The sequence below is a fragment of the Cherax quadricarinatus genome, chromosome 24, assembly GCF_038502225.1.
Source record: "Cherax quadricarinatus isolate ZL_2023a chromosome 24, ASM3850222v1, whole genome shotgun sequence".
Lineage (NCBI taxonomy): Eukaryota > Metazoa > Arthropoda > Malacostraca > Decapoda > Parastacidae > Cherax > Cherax quadricarinatus.
In genome coordinates, this window is record NC_091315.1 from 22220102 (window position 1) to 22246408 (window position 26307).

The 26307-nt window shown below is 42.5% G+C and overlaps 1 protein-coding gene across 2 annotated transcripts in view; it reads right to left on the reverse strand.

Moving 5' to 3' along the window:
- The window catches only part of LOC128690846 (ras-related protein Rab-7L1), a 115074-nt gene that overhangs the window by 3446 nt on the left and 85321 nt on the right, over positions 1–26307 (reverse strand). Inside the window, exons 3-5 of one of the 2 annotated variants that reach the window (XM_070088254.1) lie at positions 17538–17735; positions 13494–13675; positions 3912–4033 (exon numbers count right to left, since the gene is read on the reverse strand). In XM_070088254.1, the coding sequence (XP_069944355.1) occupies positions 3912–4033; positions 13494–13675; positions 17538–17735 (502 nt within the window). Of the gene's footprint in view, positions 1–3911; positions 4034–13493; positions 13676–17537; positions 17739–26307 lie in introns of both variants that reach the window. The other variant, XM_070088253.1, reaches the window with a different exon arrangement.

The following is a 26307-nucleotide window of genomic DNA, read 5'->3' on the forward strand; positions in this document are numbered from 1 at the left end:
TGAGGCTGCCAGTTCGGACCACAAGGTGGCTGAAAAATATGTGCATGAATTCCAGGAGTACATAGAGGCTGAAGGACTGAAACCTGAACAAGTGTTCAATTGTGACGAAACAGGCCTCTTCTGGAAGAAAATGCCAAAGAGGACCTTCATTACACAAGAGGAAAAGTCAATGCCAGGACACAAGCCTATGAAAGACAGGCTGACGCTAATGTTCTGTGCTAATGCTAGTGGGGATTTCAAAGTGAAGCCGTTACTAGTGTACCATTCTGAAAATCCCAGAGCATTTAAGAAAAATAATGTTATGAAGAGTAAATTGTGTGTGTTTTGGAAATCTAATAATAAGGCATGGGTCACGAGGGAAATTTTTGTAGAGTGGTTCAACGAAGTGTTTGGCCCTAGTGTGAAGAATTACCTCCTGGAGAAGAAATTGGATCTCAAGTGCCTGCTAGTAATGGACAATGCACCTGCTCATCCACCAAACTTGGATGACCTAATTCTGAAGGAGTTTGGGTTCATCTCAGTAAAGTTCTTGCCCCCGAATACCACTCCTCTCCTCCAACCCATGGACCAGCAGGTCATTGCAAACTTTAAAAAACTGTACACCAAAGCAATGTTTGAAAGGTGCTTCAGTGTGACCTCAGACACTCACTTGACCCTATGAGATTTTTGGAAAGAACATTTCAGTATTTTCCATTGTGTAAGCCTTATAGGTAAGGCTTGGGAGGGAGTGTCTACCAGGACTTTGAACTCTGCTTGGAGAAAATTGTGGCCAGATTGTGTCGACAAGAGGGATTTGGAAGGGTTTGGGGCTGACCCTGATGAGCCTATGTCAGTTTTGAACTCTATTGTGGCACTGGGGAGTTCCATGGGGTTGGATGTGAGTTTGGAGGATGTGGAAGAGTTGGTGGAGGACCACAACGAAGAGCTAACCACTGAGGAGCTGCAAGAGCTTCAGCGGGAAGAGCAACAGATCGCAGCTCAGAATCTTGCTGCAGAGGAGGAGGAAGAGAGATGGAAGAAGGTGCCTTCTTCAGAAATTAAGGAGATTTTTACTATGTGGGGTAAGATGGAAAGATTTATGGAGAAACATCACCCAGAGAAGGATGTTGCAAGCCATATCGGCAACTTGTACAGTGACAGAGTCTTGGCCCATTTTAGGGAAGTTTTAAAGAGACGCCAGAAACAGAGCTCTCTGCACAGTTATTTTGCGAGACAGGACTCCAGTGACTCTCAAGCTGGTCCTAGTGGCATTAAGAAACAGAGAAAAGAAGCAACCCCAGAAAAGCAAATGGTACCTGAGGTGTTGCTGGAAGGGGATTCCCCTTCCAAACTATAAACAATCCACTCTCTCCTCCTCCTCCAGTCTCTCATACACTAAGAAGAATCTCCAATAAAGGTAAGTGTTATGCTGTTAATGTTTCATTCATCATTTCCCATTGTATTGTTTATGTACTACATGAATATTTCATGTAAAAAATTTTTTTGTTTTAATACTTCTGGGTGTCAGGAACGGATTAATTGAATTTACATTATTTCTTATGGGGAAAATTGATTCGTAAATCGACCATATCGATAATCGACCGGCTTCCAGGAACGGATTATCGTCGATAATCGAGGGACCACTGTATTTTGTAAATATATATTTTTTTCCTTTAACTTGTAATTAAATTTTATTCTATGAAATCAATCTGTAATAAATCCGATAAATTATTCTTAAAAATCACCTCATTTTTTAAGAATAATTTAAGGGTAAAGGGCATTTGTCCTCCCATACAGTCAGAGCATGGGAGGTATATGATAGTGACGACCATGGGAGGTATATGATAGTGACCATGGGAGGTATATGATAGTGACCATGGGAGGTATATGATAGTGACCATGGGAGGTATATGATAGTGACCATGGGAGGTATATGATAGTGACCATGGGAGGTATATGATAGTGACCATGGGAGGTATATGATAGTGACCATGGGAGGTATATGATAGTGACCATGGGAGGTATATGATAGTGACCATGGGAGGTATATGACACAGTGACCATGGGAAGTGTATGAGTGACCATGGGAGGTATATGATAGTGACCATGGGAGGTATATGACACTGACCATGGGAGGTATATGACACAGTGACCATGGGAGGTATATGATAGTGACCATGGGAGGTATATGACACAGTGACCATGGGAGGTATATGATAGTGACCATGGGAGGTATATGATAGTGACCATGGGAGGTATATGATAGTGACCATGGGAGGTATATGATAGTGACCATGGGAGGTATATGATAGTGACCATGGGAGGTATATGACACAGTGACCATGGGAGGTATATGATAGTGACCATGGGAGGTATATGATAGTGACCATGGGAGGCATATGATAGTGACCATGGGAGGTATATGATAGTGACCATGGGAGGTATATGACACAGTGACCATGGGAAGTGTATGATAGTGACCATGTGACGTATATGATAGTGACCATGGGAGGTATATGATAGTGACCATGGGAGGTATATGATAGTGACCATGGAAGGTATATGATAGTGACCATGGGAGGTATATGACACAGTGACCATGGGAAGTGTATGAGTGATCATGGGAGGTATATGATAGTGACCATGGGAGGTATATGACACTGACCATGGGAGGTATATGACACAGTGACCATGGGAGGTATATGATAGTGACCATGGGAGGTATATGACACAGTGACCATGGGAGGTATATGATAGTGACCATGGAAGGTATATGACACAGTGACCATGGGAGGTATATGATAGTGACCATGGGAGGTATATGATAGTGACCATGGGAGGTATATGATAGTGACCATGGGAGGTATATGATAGTGACCATGGGAGGTATATGATAGTGACCATGGGAGGTATATGACACAGTGACCATGGGAGGTATATGATAGTGACCATGGGAGGTATATGATAGTGACCATGGGAGGTATATGATAGTGACCATGGAAGGTATATGATAGTGACCATGGGAGGTATATGACACAGTGACCGTGGGAAGTGTATGATAGTGACCATGGGAGGTATATGAGTGACCATGGGGGGTATATGACACAGTGACCATGGGAGGTATATGACACAGTGACCATGGGAGGTATATGATAGTGACCATGGGAGGTATATGATAGTGACCATGGGAGGTATATGATAGTGACCATGGGAGGTATATGATAGTGACCATGGGAGGCATATGATAGTGACCATGGGAGGTATATGATAGTGACCATGGGAGGTATATGACACAGTGACCATGGGAGGTGTATGATAGTGACCATGGGAGGTATATGACACAGTGACCATGGGAGGTATGATAGCGACCCTGGGAGGTATATGATAGCGATCCTGGGAGGTATATGATAGCGACCCTGGGAGGTATGCGACAGTGACCATGAAATGTTACGACACAGCGACCATGAAAGGTATACGACACAGTGACCATGGGAGGTATATGATAGCGACCCTGGGAGGTATGTGACAGTGACCATGGAAGGTATACGACAGTGACCATGGGAGGTATATAGCAGCGACCCTGGGAGGTATATGACACAGTGACCACGGAAGGTATACGACATAGTGACCATGGAAGGTACATGATAGTGACCCTGGGAGGTATATGATAGTTACCCTGGGAGGTATATGACACAGTGACCATGAGAGGTATATGATAGTGACCATGGGAGATATATGACAGTGACCATGAGAGGTATATGACACAGTGACCAGGGGAGGTATATGACACAGTGGCCATGGGAGGTATGTGACACAGTGACCAGGGGAGGTATATAACACAGTGGCCATGGGAGGTATGTGACACAGTGACAATATGAGGTATACGAGTGTTACAGTGAGGGAGAAGAGGGAGAGAGGGTGCTACAGGTTACCTCATGGAGTCTGTGACCATGAGACCCTCCTTAGCGGAGGTCTCCGTCCAGCCGGTGAAGTTGTGCTCCTTGTACAGCTTCTCTATCTCCAGCTGGTCCACCTGGCGGTGTGGCAGGTCACACTGTAACGGAACACACATTATTAATAGCGTCTTACTCACCCAGTAGCACCTACTGTCCTACACCTCCATAATTATCAAACTCAAGGAGAGCTAAGGCAGTAAATAATACAATTCCCTGAATCAAAAACTCTTCGTTTGCAGCAATGCACACTGTCTCCTAGATGGGTGGAAGCCAGTTCCCCCCGGCCAAGTATACTGTCGCTTAAACTACCTGCCTTGCCTTTTGTGCTTTTTTTACGTTAAAGAATAGAGGGAGTCGTGGCTGACAGACACACCCATACATCAGCAAGGCCATCATCCTATGCTTATTTATGACGTCGTGAGGTTTGCAAGTGTGGCAGCAGCAGTAACAAACGGCGGGACGAAACACACACAGGTGCAGTAATAACGGGTTCCCTCTCTCGTCAGAGCGAAACCCAAGACATCCATAAAACTCTACACAGAGGAAAACGTTGTCGCAATAAAAACTTGCTCAACACCTGTGTATACTGTGGGCAGTACGCCTTCGTCTACATTCTGTCAACTATGGGTAGTCAAGCTTCATCTACACTTGTAGCCACTGTGGGTTATATACCTTCGTGTACACTAGTATCTACTATAGGTAGTATGTCTTCGTCTACACTAGTATCTACTGGGGCTAGTATGCCTTCGTCTACACTAGTATCTACTGTGGGTAGCACGCCTTCGTCTACACTAGTATCTACTGTGGGTAGTACGCCTTGGTCTACACTTGTATGTACTGTGGGTAGTATGCCTTCGTCAGACAAGGTGATACACAGGGTGAGGGTGGTAGCTTGTCTCGTGTTTACACTGGACGCCATCTTGTTGAAGATGTCATTTTTGATGCCAGGAAATATTTCTCGCCAGACTGTACGATTTACTTCTCTCTAATAGTTTCTTAAATAGTACACAGCAGCTACCTTGTATTACGGCTTTCTATTTACAAGTATTGTAACTAGGGTTTGGGTCCGAGTAAATAACTGTTGAAGAAAACTTTTTTTTTTCAAGGGGAGGGATGCCTTGATGCTGGGGAAGGGCTCTTGATTCAAGAAGTTGGCGTTAATCTTCCTTATCTTACATCAAATATTCCTCATGCGCTGATATGAACCTTACGGGTATAGCTCTTCACAAAATAACAACAACAACAAAATAATAAGAAGAAGAATAAGAAGGAAAGAAGAAGACCGTCCTTATTAATTTTTATTCTTTCCCTATATATAAAGAAATTTTTGAAGCAACGAGTGTGTGTAACTTGGCTTGTGTAGTATTTCTTGAGTTGTTAACATTTGCGTCAGTGTCACAGTTCATAGTTGTAGCTGGGTACACACTGTTGAAGGCAGAAATAGTTCGCTAATGATGTTTACTCTCACCATGTGCAAGATTCATTATGCTATATGGAATATTCACTTTACTGTATGTAACATTCCATATACAATATGCAGTTTTCACTATATTACATAGGATATTCGATATACTATATGCAACATTCAATGCACTATTTGCAATAAACTAAGAACTACATATGAAGTTCAAGGCCTTTCACGCATCAGAGCTTCGTCAGGAGCTTGGTATATAAGGACATTGGAAAAAAAATCGAGGGGGAAGATTGTGAAATTTGCCCGAAGGAACAGCCAGCAGCAGTTCCTCACATACCCAATTCCTGATGAAGTGCTGATGCATGAAAGGCCTTGAGCTTCCCTGTCACTTTTTTGCTTATTGTTGTATCGCTTGTTTTGCAATATTTTAGCATGTCCTAAGCCCTATTTAATATGCTACAAATCCAAAACTGTTTAGACATGGCGTCAAATCAGCTTCATGAAGTATTTACTAATTTATCTACTTGGCTGTGGCTATACATAGGGTATACTTTTACAGTGTATATACACTCTGAGGTTTGTACCTCTCAAAAGCATATAAATACATTTGAATCTGTATATATACACAGAGAGATGTATCTCAGTTTATACGCACTGAGACGTGTACTCTGCCTATACACAAACGTGGATCTTTCCCTGTGTATATACACTTTATAGAGGTATGAATCTCATTGTATAAGTACAGAGGCGTGAAATTGTCAATGCATATGTAACTATTTTACATTAATCCTTATCTCAGTATTATTGTTAACGTCGGTATACATGCCAACTGTAACCTTCATGACCCACGTGCAGCTGAAAGATTTGAAACCTAGCAAACTAAGATCCCGCCTCACTGTCCGGTAGTGTTGCAAGTCTTTGACTGTGTTATGTGGGTGGTGTCACTGTCAGAAGCAGTGACACCAATCATGTCGTGTTTCAGCTTGGCTCTGTGCCACCTGGGTGGGGGAGGGAAGCCAGCTGGCACTGTGGGTGGGCAAGAATTTCTGAGCAATGAATCTGTAAATGCGTTCAAAAAAAGTCTACACACACACACACACACACACATATATATATATATATATATATATATATATATATATATATATATATATATATATATATATATATATATATATATATATATATATATGCAATAAGATCACAGTAAACAGGTGATTTCAGAATATGCAAAACAACCACTCTGAAAGAATAGAGAAATTCCAAGCACTTTCGTGACTACTCACATTATCAAGGAACTATGAAAGTAAAGCATCCAAGGAAGCTATATAAGGGGTCTGGCCAACACTTCACTATCAGATCCCACAACGGTTAAACACCTCACGCCCGCCGACCCAACTGGATAGGTCCTTTGCACAACTCACCCACAAACTATTCTACCCAAGAAAATTTAAAAATTATTATTTGTCCAGTGTATTATTAAATTCTTCCCATATTCTATTAATTATAAATGGATCTAATTTATATAAACCAAAGGAGATATTCATATTATTGTCAAAACTGCTTTTTATGAAACAAGATTCAATTATATTCCTGTCGACCATGGACTTGCTTGATACTACTTTCTCAACTTTTTGAAAATCAATTGAATGGTTAAAATCTCTTACATGAATAAATAGAGCATTGGAATCTTGTCCAGTTCTAATGCTATATTTATGTTGTTTTAATCTTAGTTCGAGATTTTTACCAGTTTGACCGTAATAAACTTTATCGCAAATTTTACAAGGAATCTTATAGACACATCCATCAGCATTTTGGGGGGAATTCTTTATCAAGTTTTTTTTACTGTATCGAGATTTTTGAATACAACTTCAATATTAAAAGTCTTAAGAAGAGAAGACATATCAACCAAGTTTTCATGGTAAGGGAGAACCAACATATTTTTAGTTGAATAAGGCTGGTTGTCCCTTTTTGGATTGTAAAAAGTATTTCTAGCAACTTTAAAAGATTTATCAATTACATTTCTTGGGTATTTTAAATCATTACCTATTTCATAAATTTTGGATATTTCCTCATCTATGAACTCAGGACTACAAATTCGTAAAGCTCTCAAAAACATTGATGAGAAAACAGACAGTTTGACTCTATCTGATTTATCCTCTGATGAAATTAATATTAGTAAAGGAATGGTATATAACTCTATGTTAAAACCAAACATTCCCAATTGTCCTCAGAGATTCTTTAAGTCTTATGATACACTTAATAACAATAAAAATTTGCGCCTTACTAAAGCAGACAAAATAAATGCAATAGTAATTATGAAAGAAAATGATTACCAAGAAAAAATGAATAATCTCTTAGATGATACTGAAACCTATTCTAAACTTAGGAAAAATCCCTTAGAAACCGTTAACAGCAATTTCAATAAAACAATAAAACTTCTACTGAAAGGCAAAGATGAATTAGTCAAACAATTTACTTCCACTAATCCATCTTTACCTTACATGTATGGACTAATAAAAACACACAAACCAGGGAATCCAGTCAGACCAATTATTAGCTCCATAGGGTCAGTTTCATATAAATTATCCAAATGGCTTGTTGATATTTTGAGCCCTATTGTTGGCAAAATTTCTAACTTTAATGTTAAAAACAACATAGACTTGGTTGATAAATTAAGCTCCTTGACTGACTTAAATGAATTTAAAATGGTTAGTTTTGATGTTAGTTCCTTGTTTACGAAAGTTCCTGTTGAAGATTTATTAAGTTTCTTATCTGAAGAACTCGTTAACTATGATTTACCATTGCCAGTTCCTACTATCATTAAACTTATTAAACTTTGCATTGTTGATGCAAAATTTGTATTTAATGATAAGTTTTACACTCAGAAGTTTGGTATGGCAATGGGAAATCCTCTTTCACCTGTTCTTAGTAACCTATACATGGAATTTTTTGAAACAAGGTTGCTTAACACAATCCTCCCTAATAGAGCTAAATGGTTCAGATATGTTGATGATATTTTGTGTCTTATGCCCAAAAATGTAGATATACACCATTTCCTTGGAAAATTAAATAGCTTAGCCCATTCTATAAACTTTACTGTTGAGTTTGAAGAAAATAACTCATTGCCTTTTCTAGATGTTTTAATTATTAAGGGTAATAATGAATTCAAATTTAAAATTTACAGAAAACCTACAAATAACTGTTCCTATGTCCACTATTATTCCTCGCATCAAGATAGAGTCAAACTGTCTGTTTTCTCATCAATGTTTTTGAGAGCTTTACGAATTTGTAGTCCTGAGTTCATAGATGAGGAAATATCCAAAATTTATGAAATAGGTAATGATTTAAAATGCCCAAGAAATGTAATTGATAAATCTTTTAAAGTTGCTAGAAATACTTTTTACAATCCAAAAAGGGACAACCAGCCTTATTCAACTAAAAATATGTTGGTTCTCCCTTACCATGAAAACTTGGTTGATATGTCTTCTCTTCTTAAGACTTTTAATATTAAAGTTGTATTCAAAAATCTTGATACAGTAAAAAAAAACTTTTGATAAAGAATTCCCCCCAAAATGCTGATGGATGTGTCTATAAGATTCCTTGTAAAATTTGCGATAAAGTTTATTACGGTCAAACTGGTAAAAATCTCGAACTAAGATTAAAACAACATAAATATAGCATTAGAACTGGACAAGATTCCAATGCTCTATTTATTCATGTAAGAGATTTTAACCATCCAATTGATTTTCAAAAAGTTGAGAAAGTAGTATCAAGCAAGTCCATGGTCGACAGGAATATAATTGAATCTTGTTTCATAAAAAGCAGTTTTGACAATAATATGAATATTTCCTTTGGTTTATATAAATTAGATCCATTTATAATTAATAGAATTTGGGAAGAATTTAATAATACACTGGACAAATAATAATTTTTAAATTTTCTTGGGTAGAATAGTTTGTGGGTGAGTTGTGCAAAGGACCTATCCAAGTTGGGTCGGCGCGCGTCACGTGTTTAACCGTTGTGGGATCTGATAGTGAGGTGTTGGCCAGACCCCTTATATAGCTTCCTTGGATGCTTTACTTTCATAGTTCCTTGATAATGTGAGTAGTCACGAAAGCGCTTGGAATTTCTCTATTCTTTCAGAGTGGTTGTTTTGCATATATAGATATAATATATTATATATATATATATATATATATATATATATATATATATATATATATATATATATATATATATATAATAATAATAATAATAATCGCGAACAGGCAATACAGAATGCACAGCAACCACGGGAGTAGTTGAATAATAGCTCTAGGCCTTTCGTGTTGCAATCAACACATCATCAGCAGCTTGCACTGTTGCAGAAAAAGGGGGAATTCCAAGCATATACGCTGAAAGAAGCTTCCTCTGAACGTATTTACTTGAAATTCCTCCTTTTTTCTGCAACACTGCACGCTCCTGATGTTGTGATTGCAACACGAGAGGCCTAGAGCTATCATTCAGCTCCCCTGTAGTTGTTTTGCATATACAATCATAGGTATCTGCATTATTAATATAATTTCTTCATAAATAGTATAGCTGCTTTTCTGGTTTACCTTACCTGGAGTTTACCTGGAGAGAATTCCGGGGGTCAACGCCCCCGCGGCCCGGTCTGTGACCAGGCCTCCTTAGGTGGTATGTAAAAAAATCAAGCCTACTTTTAACTTTTTTTTTTTTGTAGCCATGAGAAATAATAGGCTTCTACTTCTTGTTTAAATATTTTAATTGTCCTTAAATCTTTAATATATTGGGTAACACCAACACTTTTGTTGTTCACTCACCAGCTACTTTCTTGCCTCTACAAGACCTACTTTCTTTTCTATATACCATTTACTTTCTTGCCTATACACCACCTACTCTCTCTTGCTTATACTCCAATTACTTACCTATACACAGTGGTGGGCACAGTTCCGCTAACCGCTAATTAGTGGAACTAACTTTTTGTTTAGCGGATTAGCGTTTCTGCTAACTTCGGAAACCGTTAGCGGACTAATTACCTTCCGCTAAATAAAGTTCCACTAAGTTTGAGTCTGCTAAAAAATGATTCATACATTATTTGTAATCGGAAAGCAATGCCTCTTCAACGGTGCACGTGTTTCTTCCTGTCTGTTGTGGGCGTTTCTCCAACAGTCAATCAGGCACGCTATTGACTATGTCTAAACGTGACTTGTCAACGCAGCAGCAGCAGCATTGTTATAGCTTACAGTGTCAGCAATCACCGGGGTGCGTTGTCACTTATCGTTATGAACAGGGGAGACGTTTCTGTTCCGCCTGAGGGTGTTGTTGAGGAGTCTGCAGCGGCTGTGGTTGAAGCAGAGGCAGCTTAGGGGGCTGCATAGCAATTTTCCGCGCGCTCTCCAAAAAAATCGAAAAATTATGGAAATTGAGTTATTTATACCGAAAAATAGCTTAACTCTTTGGCAACACAATGGTACCAGAATGAATGTTCTACGACGTTTCTACAAGAAATTATAGTAATTTATATCAGGTATGGTGACGGCGATGTGGGTAGCGAGTCTGCTCACAGCCCATATATTTTTTGGAATTTTTTCCTTGTTTTTTATACCTTTTTCTTGCATTATTCTTTCTAATATAATAACTGACTATTTGGCATCATAAAACAGTAGGCGGAGCTTATTCGTAGACTTAGAGCCAACCAGGAGCCATGTGGGAACGCTCGGCAGTGTTCCCGCTCCAGAGAGTGCCAGGAGAGATTACTTCATTATTACGCTTATATCAGCTTATATATCAACTCTACGGCTTATTTATCTATCAGAATTGATCTAATATGATATAATAAACACTATAAATAACATACAAACATGTTATATACTCTAGACTGAATAAAATAAGCCATATTATTATTATTATAATCAAGGGGAAGCGCTAAACCCGGAGGATTATACAGCGCCTGGGGGGGGGATGTGGAAGGCATTCAGGCTTAATTCGGGGAACTGGAGCACAGATCCAATTCCCTAAATCAAGAGCCCCTCACCAACATCAAGGAACAAAATAAGCCATAATATGGCGAGAGACCATCGGGAATATTTCAATATAAATAAGTTACTACTTCATGTCGTATTCTTTGGTCTCTGAGTAAGAGAAAACGGTGTTTTGAAGAGGTTAACTGCACTAGAACATCAGTTTACTAAGAAATACACCCAAACAAACGCGATTTTCGCGATTTTTTTTTTTTTTTTTGAGACGGTGGGCCGGCCTGCGCTCCAGGCCAATATCTCGGAAGTAACTTATTCACTTCACGGTACGTAGTCTGCCTTTATTACTTAATTAAATGTAATAATATTCACAGAAATTGTAGAATAATGATTTCTCTAATTTCCAATTATTCATTTTTGGAAATATTCCAAATACTTTGGGAGTTATGTGGGAGTAAAGGGCAGATTTTTTGCAACATTCCAAGAACTAACAAACTTTATTTTTTTGTGAAATAAAGATAAGTTATTTAGAGGAAAGGTAATAATTACAAATTCGTATAAGCATTGTTCTCTTGGCACCAAGTGTCCAAACAACCTTACGTCGTCCCATATAGGACAAGAAACCTGCCAAAGGGCATTTTCAGTAAATCAGTCCTTTTTCAGTCTTTTCTCAGTTGTCGTTTGAGTTACATTTTTGATAAAAAATTTCAAGAAAGAGTGAAAGCACTCTGTCTTGTGCACCAAAACTGGAGGAAATCGGACAGTAAACAAAAAAGCAACATTTAATGCTGATACAGCCCCCTTAGGCTGAGGGCCATAAGTCGCAGAACCCGTGGCCCCACCTAGATGATAATATTGTCCTCAAATCAGGGATACGAAGAACGCCAATATTTTGTACTTCCTGTGCCAGCACAAGGAGACCATCAAGGGACAGGCGGCGAGCCTCCACAACTTGAAGTCGCATGTTAAGAGGAAACACCCAGTGCATACCATCAAGTCGGAGGAGAGAATCAAGGAGACAAGTGTGTCCTTGTCGGTCGCTCGTGTTACACCACAAAATTAAACAATCGCTATTTTCACACTGGCGGCACTTGATCATCACATGACCTTGACATTCTATATTTTATTAGGAAGCTCTCCAGGTCTGTTCTAAAAGTCTTAAAAGTAAAAGCAAAAGACCAAAAAACTAAACCGAATCTGAATTCATGTAGAAAGGTAGCGTTTAGCGTTAGCTTCAGCTAATTTTATCGGCCGTTTAGCGGTTTAGCGTTAGCGGAGCTAATTTTTTAGTTAGCGGATTAGCGGTTAGCGAAGCTAACTTTTCGGATAGCTGTGTCCACCACTGCCTATACACCACTTACTTTCCTACCAATACACCACCTACTTTCTTGCCTATACACCAGCTACTTTGCCATACAGAGGGGAAATGTTTGCCCAGCACAACTCAATCTTGGTTCAGTAGTATTACCCATAGTCTATACGACTCTTTTACATTGAATTAGACGTACTTTATGGTGTATGGTGGTAGGACATGTGCTCAAATGAATTTTATTGACCAGCAACATCCAGGGGACATAAAAGCGCTCATCCTATTGACCAACAACATGAAGGGGACCTAGTAGCGCTCACCTTATTGACCACCAACATACAGAAAGACACTGCAATAATCACCTTATCGGACAGCAGCATTCAGGGGACACAACACCACTCACCTTATTGGCCAGCAACATGCAGGGGACACAACACCACTCACCTTATTGGCCAGCAACATGCAGCGGACACAACACCACTCACCTTATTGGCCAGCAACATGCAGCGGACACAACACCACTCACCTTATTGGCCAGCAACATGCAGGGGACACAACACCACTCACCTTATTGTCCAGCAACATGCAGGGGACACAACACCACTCACCTTATTGGCCAGCAACATGCAGCGGACACAACACCACTCACCTTATTGGCCAGCAACATGCAGGGGACACAACATCACTCACCTTATTGGCCAGCAACATGCAGGGGACACAACACCACTCACCTTATTGGCCAGCAACATGCAGAGGACACAACACCACTCACCTTATTGGCCAGCAACATGCAGAGGACACAACAACACTCACCTTATTGGCCAGCAACATGCAGGGGACACAACACCACTCACCTTATTGGCCAGCAACATGCAGGGAATGGGGCTACCGTCATTGAGCGTACACTTAGAGTCAACATCTTTTTTCCACTTGAGTGTGTTGAGGAAGGAATTGCGATTGGTAAGGTCAAACATGATGATGCAGCCCTGGGCGTCCTTGTAGTATACTCTGGTCATCCAGGTGAACCGCTCCTGACCTGCCCAGGGGTAAGGTGATGGTTACTCTCTGCTCCTGATACTCTGAGAACTGATGTCCTAATACCTGACACTATAGTACCAGCTTCTGATCAGCCCAAACTTGCACACTTGTGTGTGTGTGTGATTTCAGACGTCGAAAGTGTATAAAGGCTGCCCTAATTTCTGTCAGTAACACTATCCGTCAAAAGTCTGGAAGTTATACTATATCCAAATTGCTAATTAACAGCATATTACCCATTCTGGAAACCGCTGTAACATGATGTCGACAGGTCCTTCTCAAACCCAACCCATCTCACCACAATTATACTACTAGTACCCTCGCGGTTTTCCACCCGACTTCTGCCAATATATACATATACTCGTTTCTTAGTTATCTCTGCATTAGGACTAAAGAAGCGACTTGTGACGATACGTTTCCTATAAAAAATGTACTGAACTGTACATAAGTGTCTTCTTCCACATCTCAGATTGCTATGTCGAGTACCAGGTAATCCTTTACTTGAATTATATAACATGAGCTGCGTAACTGGGGAGCTCCGTAAATCTTGGACCAACAGCCCCATTATTCCCATTCCAAAGCCCAGTCAAGAAAACTCATTTCGCTCTATATCTCTTACTAGCTGCTTGTATAAATCATTCGAGAGGTTGATTCTTAATCGTCTCATGCACAGATCAAACAATTTTTGTCTTTTTGCTTTGAAGGAGTGTGCATCATTGCATAACCATCTTTCTGACCCTGCACACCGACAGCTCATACACTACCTTCCTTGACCTTAAATCTGCTTTTGATGTAGCCAACCGACAAGTAATCATTAGTGAACTTGCCAGAATGGATGTAGGAGGATGGCTTCTCCGCTGGATTAAAGGTTACCAGTCCAACAGAAAGCCTTCTGTGTTGTTCCAGGAGCATAGAAGTATAACTAAAGACTTTGAATTAGGAACCCCACAGAGAGATGTGCTCAGTCCCACCCTATTCAATATTCTAATTAATGCTTTACTTAATGCTGTGCCTAGTCAGCCCCATCATTATATGATTAGTTTTTGCTGATGATATAATGATTCACACCACCGGATTCTCCATCACCCAAAACATCCTTAATCATGTACTAGCCTCGTGTCAGGACCTGGGGTTGATAAACTCTACTGATAAAACAAAGATGCTCAACAGGCGTCCTCCTCAACAGAGAGGCACAGTTGGCCAGATCCAGTTGCATGATGGACTTCTTCTAGAATATGTAACCAGATGCAGGTATCTAGGCTTCGAGGTCCCACTACTTGGACCTGTTGTAACGAGACTGTCAGCAATACAAAGAAAGGCTGAGAGCACTTAGAGTTGTGGCAGGGTTTCACCCCAGGTATGGTGCTAATGCCAAAATTGTGAAAATGATGTATCTTGCTTATAATTAGATAATTGGTTGATTATGCTGCGCCACTACTTGCTCTTGTGTCTGACTGGAAGCTTGGAGGGCTGGAAACCTGCAGAACGAAGCAATGAGGATCATCCTAGGATACTCTCGTACTGCCAAAAATTTTAAATATGAGGAAAGAACTTGATATTCCAAGCATCCTAGATCGTTTTACTGAAAGAAATATCCTCATTGGGGTCAATCTGCTTAGGCAAACCCATTCAAACCCCTGCACAGAAACCCTCCAAATTTTGCTCAGCAATGGTGAACACCCCTCCAGATGGATTGAAAAACCTGGAACAGACCTCCGCATGAACCAGCTACATGATCTATGTCTAGTAAGGCAACAGCGGCACTTCCCGGCTCCGTGGGATATTACCCCATTCCAAACTACCATCCCTCCATTACCCCCCAAAATATATCTTAAATCACAACCAAAGCTTCGCCTTGAAGCCAAACATGATGCCTTAAGCTGTACTGATAACTTAGTCACACACACTCTCAGCAATGGTGAACACAGATGGATTGAAAAACCTGGAACCGACCTCCGCATGAACCAGTTATCTATGTCTAGTAAGGCAACAGCGGCACTTCCCGGCTCCGTGGGATATTACAAGCCAAACATGATGCCTTAAGCTGTACTGATAACTTAGTTTACACAAATTATTTACGTTGATGGTTCTGTTCACCAATCCACTGGTGCAGCTGGTAGTGCTGCTGTCATACAGAGTGATGGCTCTAATAAAGAAATTGGAGCACGCATCAATAACTGGGCCTCTACCCTTCAAACAGAACTCTTTGCCATATTCCTTGCACTCAAATGCGTCCATGTATTTACGGTTGACACTTTAATTGTAGCTGATTCTCTATCATCTATAAATGTTCTCAACTCATTAAGTATAAATTGTGGCATGCTTATGTCAGAAGCCAGACACAGGTATGTTAGGACTGTGGACAGTGGAGTCAGAGTGCACATGCTGTGGATTCCATCTCGCATTGGTCTTCAGATGCATGATAGAACTGATAAATTGGCCAAACTGAATAAAGACTTAAGACTCAGGGAGACTAACACCAGTCAGTCCATCTATCATCAATCATGCAGGAGGAGCCACATGTCTATGGTGCATCCAACAAGATAAGCAGACTCTTGGATGTCATTACCGCCCGGCTCCGGCTGTATTACAAGTATCTTTGGCAGGTTAAATCACCACCACCAGATGTAGACCAAGCGAAATGTAAATTCTGCCAAAAGGACTATTGTCACACCTTACGTCATTATGTACTGGAGTGCTATAAAATTAATGCATTCAGAGATAACTCACTCAGAAGTGTACAAGAAATGTCAAATTATTTTATCCACAGTGGTATATTACAGACCATCCTGGAGAAACACCCTGACTTTCTTCACTGTAAGTAAAAGCATTACCACGTTTGTGTGTGTGTGTGTGTGTGTGTGTGTGTGTATGTGTGTGTGTGTGTGTGTGTGTGTGTGTGTGTGTGTGTGTGTGTGTGTGTGTGTGTGTGTGTGTGTGTGTGTGTGTGTGTGTGTGTGTGTGTGTGTGTGTGTGTGTGTGTGTGTGTGTGTCCCAGTTAATATTTGTACTTATAACTCATTACAATTGTGACCGGGTGTGTACGCGTCAGTGGCTCATTATTTTGTAATTTGTTCATGATTGTAACCATGTGTAGGAGTGTAGATGATTCATTACCTTTGTAACTTGCCATGATTGTGACCAGATCTACCTGGAGGTGGTGACTACCGCCCACACGATGGGTATGGTGTAATTACCGCCCACACGATGGGTATGGTGTAACTACCGCCCACACGATGGGTATGGTGTGACTACCGCCCACACGATGGGTATGGTGTAACTACCGCCCACACGATGGGTATCGGGTGACTACCGCCCACACGATGGGTATGGTGTAACTACCGCCCACACGATGGGTATGGTGTAACTACCGCCCACACGATGGGTATGGTATAACTACCGCCCACACGATGGGTATGGTGTAACTACCGCCCACACGATGGATATGGGGTAACTACCGCCCACACGATGGGTATGGTGTAACTACCGCCCACACGATGGGTATGGTGTAACTACCGCCCACACGATGGGTATGGTGTAACTACCGCCCACACGATGGGTATGGTGTAACTACCGCCCACACGATGGGTATGGTGTAACTACCGCCCACACGATGGGTGTGGTGTAACTACCGCCCACACGATGGGTATGGGGTGACTACCGCCCACACGATGGGTATGGGGTGACTACCGCCCACATAATGGGTATGGGGTGCATAATAAAGATATTAAACTAACTTCCACATTTTATTGGTATCACCATACCAGTTCTCACACTCTGTCCCCTCACCCTCGATCCATGTCCTCCTATTCCCCTTTTCCTCGGCCCTTGTCCTCTTCCCCCCCCTTCACCCCTTGACTCACCAGCGATGTCCCAGAGCTGCAACTTAATGGTCTCAGACTCTGACCACTTGAGGATCTTGAGGGCGAAGTCGACGCCGACGGTGCCCTTGTAGTCCCTCCTGAAGGAGTCCTGTACGTAGCGCTGCACGAAGGAAGTCTTGCCCACTGTCGGGTCCCCAATGATGATCACCTTGAACAGTCGCTCCGTCATCTCCTGCACTTCTGAAACACAGATTCCAAGTCAGCAACGATTCCTTCAGTCACCCCCGACTAGTTTCAGTCACCCCCTCGACTAGCTTTAATCACCCCAAATAGCTTCAGTCACCCCCACTATCTTCTGTCACTCCCGACTACGTTCATTCACCCCAGACTACATTCGGTCACCCCCGACTAGCTACTGGCATTCTTATTATTATTATTGTCATTATGATTATTATGATTATTATTACTGTTACTTTCAGTGAGAAGCCCTAAACCCGTAGGCGCCTTATAGCGAGTGAAATAGGCGGTAATCAAGTCTGAGTCCAGTAAAGGAAAGTCAGCTCCAATTTCTTGGAAAAAGAGCCCTTAACCTTCCTCAAGGAGGAGGAGGAGATGAGGAGGAGATAGAGAAGGAGATGGGGGAGGAAGAGGATGAGAAGAAGGGTAGCACAGTCTGGCCGGCGTTGACCCATATTAACAACAAATACTGCACGTAATTGTTGTTGATCTGGGTATTTGGTATAATGGAAACTTAAGTGTCATAACACAATTTGTGAGTGAATGCTTGTGTCAGTCCATATTTGTAAACAACATTATAACACTCTGGTTAAGAATGTCAACTGTGTGACTGTGACACTGGAATGACTAGATTAACTACCCTTGTTAGCTCAACCCTTCCCACCGTCCGCCCCTGCTACAGGAGTTACTCACCACCATTGTTGCTGCTGGGGTCTTCCTCCACCTGTAGCTTCTTCAGGTAGTAGCCGCCCTCCTGTGGGTCCCGCCTACGAATCATGGCAGAGACTCGACCCTCCCTGGGCGGGAAGGTCTAGTTATGTCTCCCCGGGGCGTGGAGACCTAATTAAGTCTCCCAGGGGCGTGGAGACCTAGTTAAGTCTCCCAGGGGCGTGGAGACCTAGTTAAGTCTCCCAGGGGCGTGGAAAATAAGTTATGTCACGTAGAGAACTATTTGTATTTTCACCAGAGTTAGTTTTGCTTCTCGGAGATGATGTGGAGAAATATTAATCCTTCCCTGGGGCGTTAGCAACTAGCTTCAGCTCCCCGTGGGCGTAGACTAATATATGCCCAGACAGCAAAAAGAGTAGTATTTCTTCTCTTCAGGAAATACTAATACGGCTTCCTGGGAGCGTGGAACACTGGTGTTAACGTCCCCCGTTGATGTCTTCTTTTTCTTCAGGATGAGTGCAGTGTGCTTAGAGTTTGATTCTCCCGATGACTGCACTAGTTGTGATGTGAAGTGACACTCAAGTTTCGTTGGTTCACTGATGTTGTCACTGCAGTTACTTGAGGGATAGTGGGAGTCAGCGTTCTAGTGGCCACTGGTGTTAAAGCTAGTCACTGGTTCTCAGTAGTGTTTGGTGCGACATTCCTTTCTTCCAGGAGTGATGGGCTAACCTTACTTGTTCTGGGATATAAGGAGCTGTGGTTAATTCTTAGAGGCTGCCGTCGTCTTCCCAGGGATGTGAAGAACTGGTCTGATCTCCATTAGAATGTGGAAAGATGAAGTTGAGTCACTGAGTGTGAGGATCTAAGCTTGCGTCTCCGGAATGTGAGAAGCTAAGGTTGCGTCCCTGGAGTTTGAGAAGCTAAGGTTGCGTCCCTGGAGTGTGAGGAACTAGGTTTGCTTCCCCGGAGTGAGGAGCTGGGTTTGCGTCCCTGGAGTGTGAGAAGCTAGGCTTGCGTCCTCGGGGTGCGGGGCGATAATGTCTTCTCTCAAATTATATGGGTAGACAAGTTCGCCTCCCTGGGGGTGGGAAGTTATGCCGCTTTCCGCCTCACGTTACTTACACCCCCTTTCTTTTTTTTTTTCTCCGAAAATGTAGATAGAGAATAAATCGAAAATACTCAAGAAACTTTTTTGTTGCACTGTAATAAATTCTGCCTCTGCGTCACTGGGTTTCATTGGTTAGCATTACTAGATCTAACCCTGATTGGTTGGTTAGTTGCACCAAGTGCATCCCGATTGGCTGGACGTATTCCTGAAGCTCGTCCTCATTGGTTGGACTCAAATAACACATTTTCCGACTTGGTTACTTAAGGATGCGGCTGTTCGTTTTATGCGTCACATTAATCCTTAATATATTGCGGTGTAGTTACGTAACTTAATCTATACAGATTTACATAGTTATTTGTATTATTAATACGTTGTAGCGTGATACCAGAGGCCTGCTAAGAGCGCTGACGATAGTTACTAAAACTAATAAGCAGTGAGCGGTACATGAATGATGATGATAATCATAATCGTGAATAATTTTAAGGAACTTCCAGACAAGAGACGAATTACAAATATCTTTGAATTAGTTAAGACAATTCCACCAAACCTGACACAATGCGTTATGCCACAGGACTCGTCAGCTAAGTAGGTGCTCGTTCTTGCATGAGGATCTCCAATGACGGGGTTATTAGCACCGCTCAGGAGCAATACCACAGTTACTACACTCGGTAACCACAACACTTCCCAGCTGATACACACACTAAACATACTCTCACACCTCTGGGCCACCCAATAAGCATTTAAGCATTCATCCCAGTCACTCACTGAGCATAATCCTTCAAGTTATGCCCACTCACGGAACATGATACGTACCAACTGTGTCATTCAAGTATCTCGGTTCTTTGATGCTTACGTATATTAAGTATCTTCGAGTATGAAATTGGTAGGAACCAGAGAACCTTCAGTTGAAACCTTTAATGCAACAATAATTATTTATCAAGTAAATTTTCTCACTCGTATCTAATGGAATCATTTTTTTTCGATCCGTCAGTGAACTCAACTGAAATAAGTCACACTGAGATGGTTGGGTTATCCTAGGTTAAAACTACGTAATTTATCACTCGTAAGCCTACATCTACGAGCCTTCAAGGCCATTATGTAAGTAAATTAATCTAAAACCATTTGTAGATTTCCTAAATAAAGCTGAAGTTTTCAAGATTTATTGAAAAAAAAATCAGTACGACTTACAGTACTGAGAACATGACGTCATCATAGGTTAATGGGATTTAAAGCCTGTCGATTACACGAGGGATCATTAAGGCTGTATGTAACCTGTTCACCACCAGTCAAGAAGACTTTTACTTAAAGTAAAATCATATGCCACAGTGAGCATTATACAGCCAGCCTGTGTCTCACTAAGTATGGTAAGTATTTATGCAGGAACTCTGTGTTAATAGTCTAGCACACATTCTAAACTTAATTCATAGAACGATATAGTTTTATTTCCTACTTATAATGATACAGTACTAATAATATATGGCCTTTTTACCTTAAATATTATCCTATCAATTCTTTGATGATTCTGTTTCTTGAATCACTCGTGAGGCACAGAGTATGTGATAAAATTCATTCATTAACTATAGTGAATTATGAGAGTTTCATCTGTGCCATAATTCTTGTATAATTTCTTCAACGTGGGTCTCTTACTCGTATGAATCATAGGATATCAGAGGTTGGGACAGAGATGGCTTCCTGAAGATGTCCCTCTTTGTGGTCTCGCTAGTTTTGGGCTGCGTTTTCTCATCCTTCTTCTCTCTCTTGTCCTCTTCATTTTCCTCATTTCCCTCTCCGCCCTGTTGCTGCAGCTTCTGTTGTTGCTGGTGTTGCTGTTGCGTGTCCTGCTCATTCGAGGGATGTGCTTCTCTGGCATCCTTGACTACAACTACCACTGGGTCCTTCACTAGACGCCACTGGTCCATGATCATGTAGAAGGCCATGCCGAAGAGGCCTGTCAGTAGGAGCTCGGCTAACATGGTGTCTTCTTGGCACTCGCTAACAGAGACGTGACTTCGCAGTTATACGCTCACAGACGTGGCTTCACACTTACACGTTCACAAATATACGTGAATTTACACACTCACTGACTTTTCATATGTTCACGGATAAACGTGACTCGCAAAGTTGACTTTTTCTTAGTTTTGGGTTACTGGCTAGTTCCGTGGCTGGAAGGTTGAAAAGTTATATAAATCTACATAAATTGATATGGATTATTTCATATATTTCATCAATGTCTTAGATTAATGGGCTGGAGTAAAAAGTTTTCGGACGAGTTTAGACACTGATAACCTACTCGTCGGCGTTGTTTCTTCCACTGATGATCATGAAAAGTGAACTTGCTGTCTTTCTGTCCAAGTTTGTAAGTTTTAGACACATCTCTATAATCGCAGTGCACTGCAGGACTTCATTCAGACTTCGAAGGTGTTCCCAGGAACGGTATACTGTCCCTCAACGAGGATAGGGCGACGCTTGCAGTTGGTACAAAGGCAGGCGGTGGTCACAGTAACTACCATCAACATAGTCAACAGCACTTCTACCATCATCCTGCTGCACTCTCCAAAACAGTTCTTTAGACGGTATCACTGATATAATATACTCATAAAACGAGGCCCCAAAATATCAGCTTCGGTGATTAAATGGGTTTTCTCTATTCACTAATGTCCATATGTTTTGTTTATCTGACAATGGTCACATTTTTATCTGTCTCACTAATTGGAGATGTGAAGACAAATATTCATGTCCTGCTTGAAGTTTTGTGCTGAAATGTATAAAGAGAACTAGTTGATTTGCCCACAGGGAACTAGAGATTATATCACCAAAGCGACGGCATACCAGCATTCAGACTGTCGTCTCTTGCCTAAGCTGCTACAGTCTGTCTAGTCTGTCTATGGATGGATTTACGTTTTAAAATAATCATGTCTCAACTATTAACTACCAGTCAGTATATACTATTGCTACATTAATTAAGAAATTATATTCGGGATAAACTTATACAAAACTTAGAAAATAAATTCGATTTTATGTAAATTACATTTTACTTATTATGTTCAATATAAAGTTTGATAATGTCAGATGAACATGTCTACAACTGAACTAAACAATTAACGCGCATGTTATGGATACTATGAGTGTCAATAACATACTATGAATGTCAACAAAGAACAAAATTTATCAAGGGCGATAAGTTCAGCAGTTACAACATTTACTAGACGTCTAGACCAGAGGTAGAGTGAGATCACGCCCAACTCCCGCAAATGTCACCCCTTCTCCGTAACTAATTACACGTTTAGCAAATCACTGTCACTGTAGATGGATGCTTCTCTGAACCAACACAGGAGGCTAGACTCGGGAGGAGGCTGCTGGTGGATCACGCAACCACGAGACACAGTGCGAGAGTGTTAGCATGGATACCTCACTATGCCCACTTCTGTGGTTGTGTGTGTGTGTGTGTGCGTGTGTGTCGGTGTAGATGTTGTGGTGGGTAGTGGTGGGGGAGGATGATCATAAGGAGGAGGAAGAGGAGAGATAGACAGTGACAATGGCTGTCGGATCTTCTATTCAAGAGAGCGACCTAAGAGAGCGACACATCTAGTAACGTAGTGTATGCACTCATAAAATCGTCTCTGTCATCTGCATATAAATAGGATTTTATATACATCTGAGCTGAAAGAAAAATGTTATGGCGGCTTCATGCCTTGGACGAACTGCGGAGGATAATGATGAGAGAGAAGGAAAGATCTGGGTTTATGCCGTATTCAGAGAGAGAGAGAGAGAGAGAGAGAGAGAGAGAGAGAGAGAGAGAGAGAGAGAGAGAGAGAGAGAGAGAGAGAGAGAGAGAGAGAGAGAGAGAGAGAGAGAGAGGAGGGGAAGGTTAGGTTTCGTAAAGAGTGTGGTAGAGGGTGAAAGGAAGTGGGAAGATGGTTAGTGTCGCCAGGGAATGTAGGAGAAAGGAGAGAGAGGAGAGAGGGAAAGCTGCTGTGGTATATGGATACATTTTACCTAAGGTTTGGACACTTCCAGCAGGTACTGGAGTTTATAACGCATTTCTCCACTGGATGCGACCCACAATAGGAGGTATAAGGAAATGTGTCCAAATGCTACTCCATGCCAGGGAATCGAACCCGAGATTTGCGACTGTGAGTCGAGGCTCTCACCAGTGAGCTACATGGCAACCCTGCAGTGGTTAAGGTCAGGTGTGGTGGCGGAGAGAGGGAGGGGAAGGAGCAGATGTGGTCAGGTGGAAGTGTGGTGGAGGGCTCGTGGCTAGCAGACACCTTGTGACTTGGTCTCCCCGAGTAAGGTGATGCCCTGGGCACGTGTGGTAACTCCCCCTTCCCCATGTAACTTTCGTAAGTAACGTCTAAGATCTCAGCTGCCCTGTGAGAGATGCTGGAGAGTGGTGAGGGCTGCTTGGACGACCCCAGGGGTAGTGTGTGTGTACACTAGAGACGCTAATCCCGGTGTCGTAACGACTACCACGGGAACACGCTAACAGGAGCCAGGTTGTCACGTCCGCTCCTTGACTCACCCTCACGTGATGTTCCATGTTAACTGGTGGAGACGAATTTTATTTGTCGGGAGAAATGGATGTTTGTGTTTTGTTCCTGATGTGAGCCTTAGTCACAAGAAAACTGGCTTACTAGTATTTGAGGTGGTCAGTTAGTCAGGGACTGACCACCTCAAATGCTATTTATCCAAGGTTGATGGACTGATTTTATCATCTTTACTTCGCAAATACACCTACTGCCTCTGTATTTGACTGAAGAAGCCTTCTGTGTAGGCGAAACGTTTCAATAATAAAGAATCCTGGTGGCCTGGTGGCTAAAGCTCCCGCTTCACACACGGAGAGCCCGGGTTCGATTCCCGGCGGGTGGACACATTTCGACACGTTTCCTTACACCTGTTGTCCTGTTCACCTAGCAGCAAATAGGTACCTGGGTGTTAGTCGACTGGTGTGGGTCGCATCCTGGGGGACAAGATTGAGGACTCCAATGGAAATAAGTTAGACAGTCCTCGATGACGCACTGACTTTCTTGGGTTATCCTGGGTGGCTAACCCTTCGGGGTTAAAAATCCGAACGAAATCTTATCTTATCTTGTCCACCTCATCAAACAAGAATTTACCTCACGTGTTATTATACTAAATTAATGTGAATTTAGTGATTAACGTGTTTTCAATCCGACATAAACTTAATGGGAAAAGTCAGTCGATGAAGTAGCGTTAATACGAACACACAACGCAACTTGGTCAAGAGATTGCAAGTTTGGAGGAACATTACAACAAATTACAACCAAAATATAAATTACAAATCAAAGGGATTAACTCACTGAGAGAGAGATACGTCAAGAAAGCCTCGTTGTACAACACTGCAATTTGATTGCAGTGTTGTACAACGAGACTTTACGATAAAAATGAAATGGTGTGACCGTACCGTCCACAGGATGGGTATGGTGTGACTACCGTCCACAGGATGGGTATGGTGTGACTACCGTCCACAGGATGGGTATGGTGTGACTACCGTCCACAGGATGGGTATGGTGTAACTACCGTCCACAGGATGGGTATGTTGTGACTACCGTCCACAGGATGGGTATGTTGTGACTACCGTCCACAGGATGGGTATGTTGTGACTACCGTCCACAGGATGGGTATGTTGTGACTACCGTCCACAGGATGGGTATGGGGTGACTACCGTCCACAGGATGGGTATGTTGTGACTACCGTCCACAGGATGGGTATGTTGTGACTACCGTCCACAGGATGGGTATGTTGTGACTACCGTCCACAGGATGGGTATGTTGTGACTACCGTCCACAGGATGGGTATGGTGTGTCTACCGTCCACAGGATGGGTATAGGGTGACTACCGTCCACAGGATGGGTATGGGGTGACTACCGTCCACAGGATGGGTATGGTGTGACTACCGTCCACAGGATGGGTATAGGGTGACTACCGTCCACAGGATGGGTATGGGGTGACTACCGTTCACAGGATGGGTATGGTGTGACTACCGTCCACAGGACGGGTATGGTGTGACTACCGTCCACAGGATGGGTATAGGGTGACTACCGTCCACAGGATGGGTATGGGGTGACTACCGTCCACAGGATGGGTATGGTGTGACTACCGTCCACAGGATGGGTATAGGGTGACTACCGTCCACAGGATGGGTATGGGGTGACTACCGTCCACAGGATGGGTATGGGGTGACTACCGTCCACAGGATGGGTATGGGGTGACTACCGTCCACAGGATGGGTATAGGGTGACTACCGTCCACAGGATGGGTATGGGGTGACTACCGCCCACAGGATGGGTATGGGGTGACTACCGTCCACAGGATGGGTATGGGGTGACTACCGTCCACAGGATGGGTGTGGTGTGACTACCGTCCACAGGATGGGTATGGGGTGACTACCCTCCACAGGATGGGTATGGGGTGACTACCGTCCACAGGATGGGTATAGGGTGACTACCGTCCACAGGATGGGTATGGGGTGGCTACCGTCCACAGGATGGGTATGGGGTGACTACCGTCCACAGGATGGGTATGGGTGTCTACCGTCCACAGGATGGGTATGGGTGTCTACCGTGAACAGGATGGGTATAGGGTGACTACCGCCCACAGGATGGGTATGGGGTGACTACCGTCCACAGGATGGGTATGGGGTGACTACCGTCCACAGGATGGGTATGGGGTGACTTCCGTCCACAGGATGGGTATGGGGTGACTACCGTCCACAGGATGGGTATAGGGTGACTACCACCCACAGGATGGGTATCGGGTGACTACCGTCCA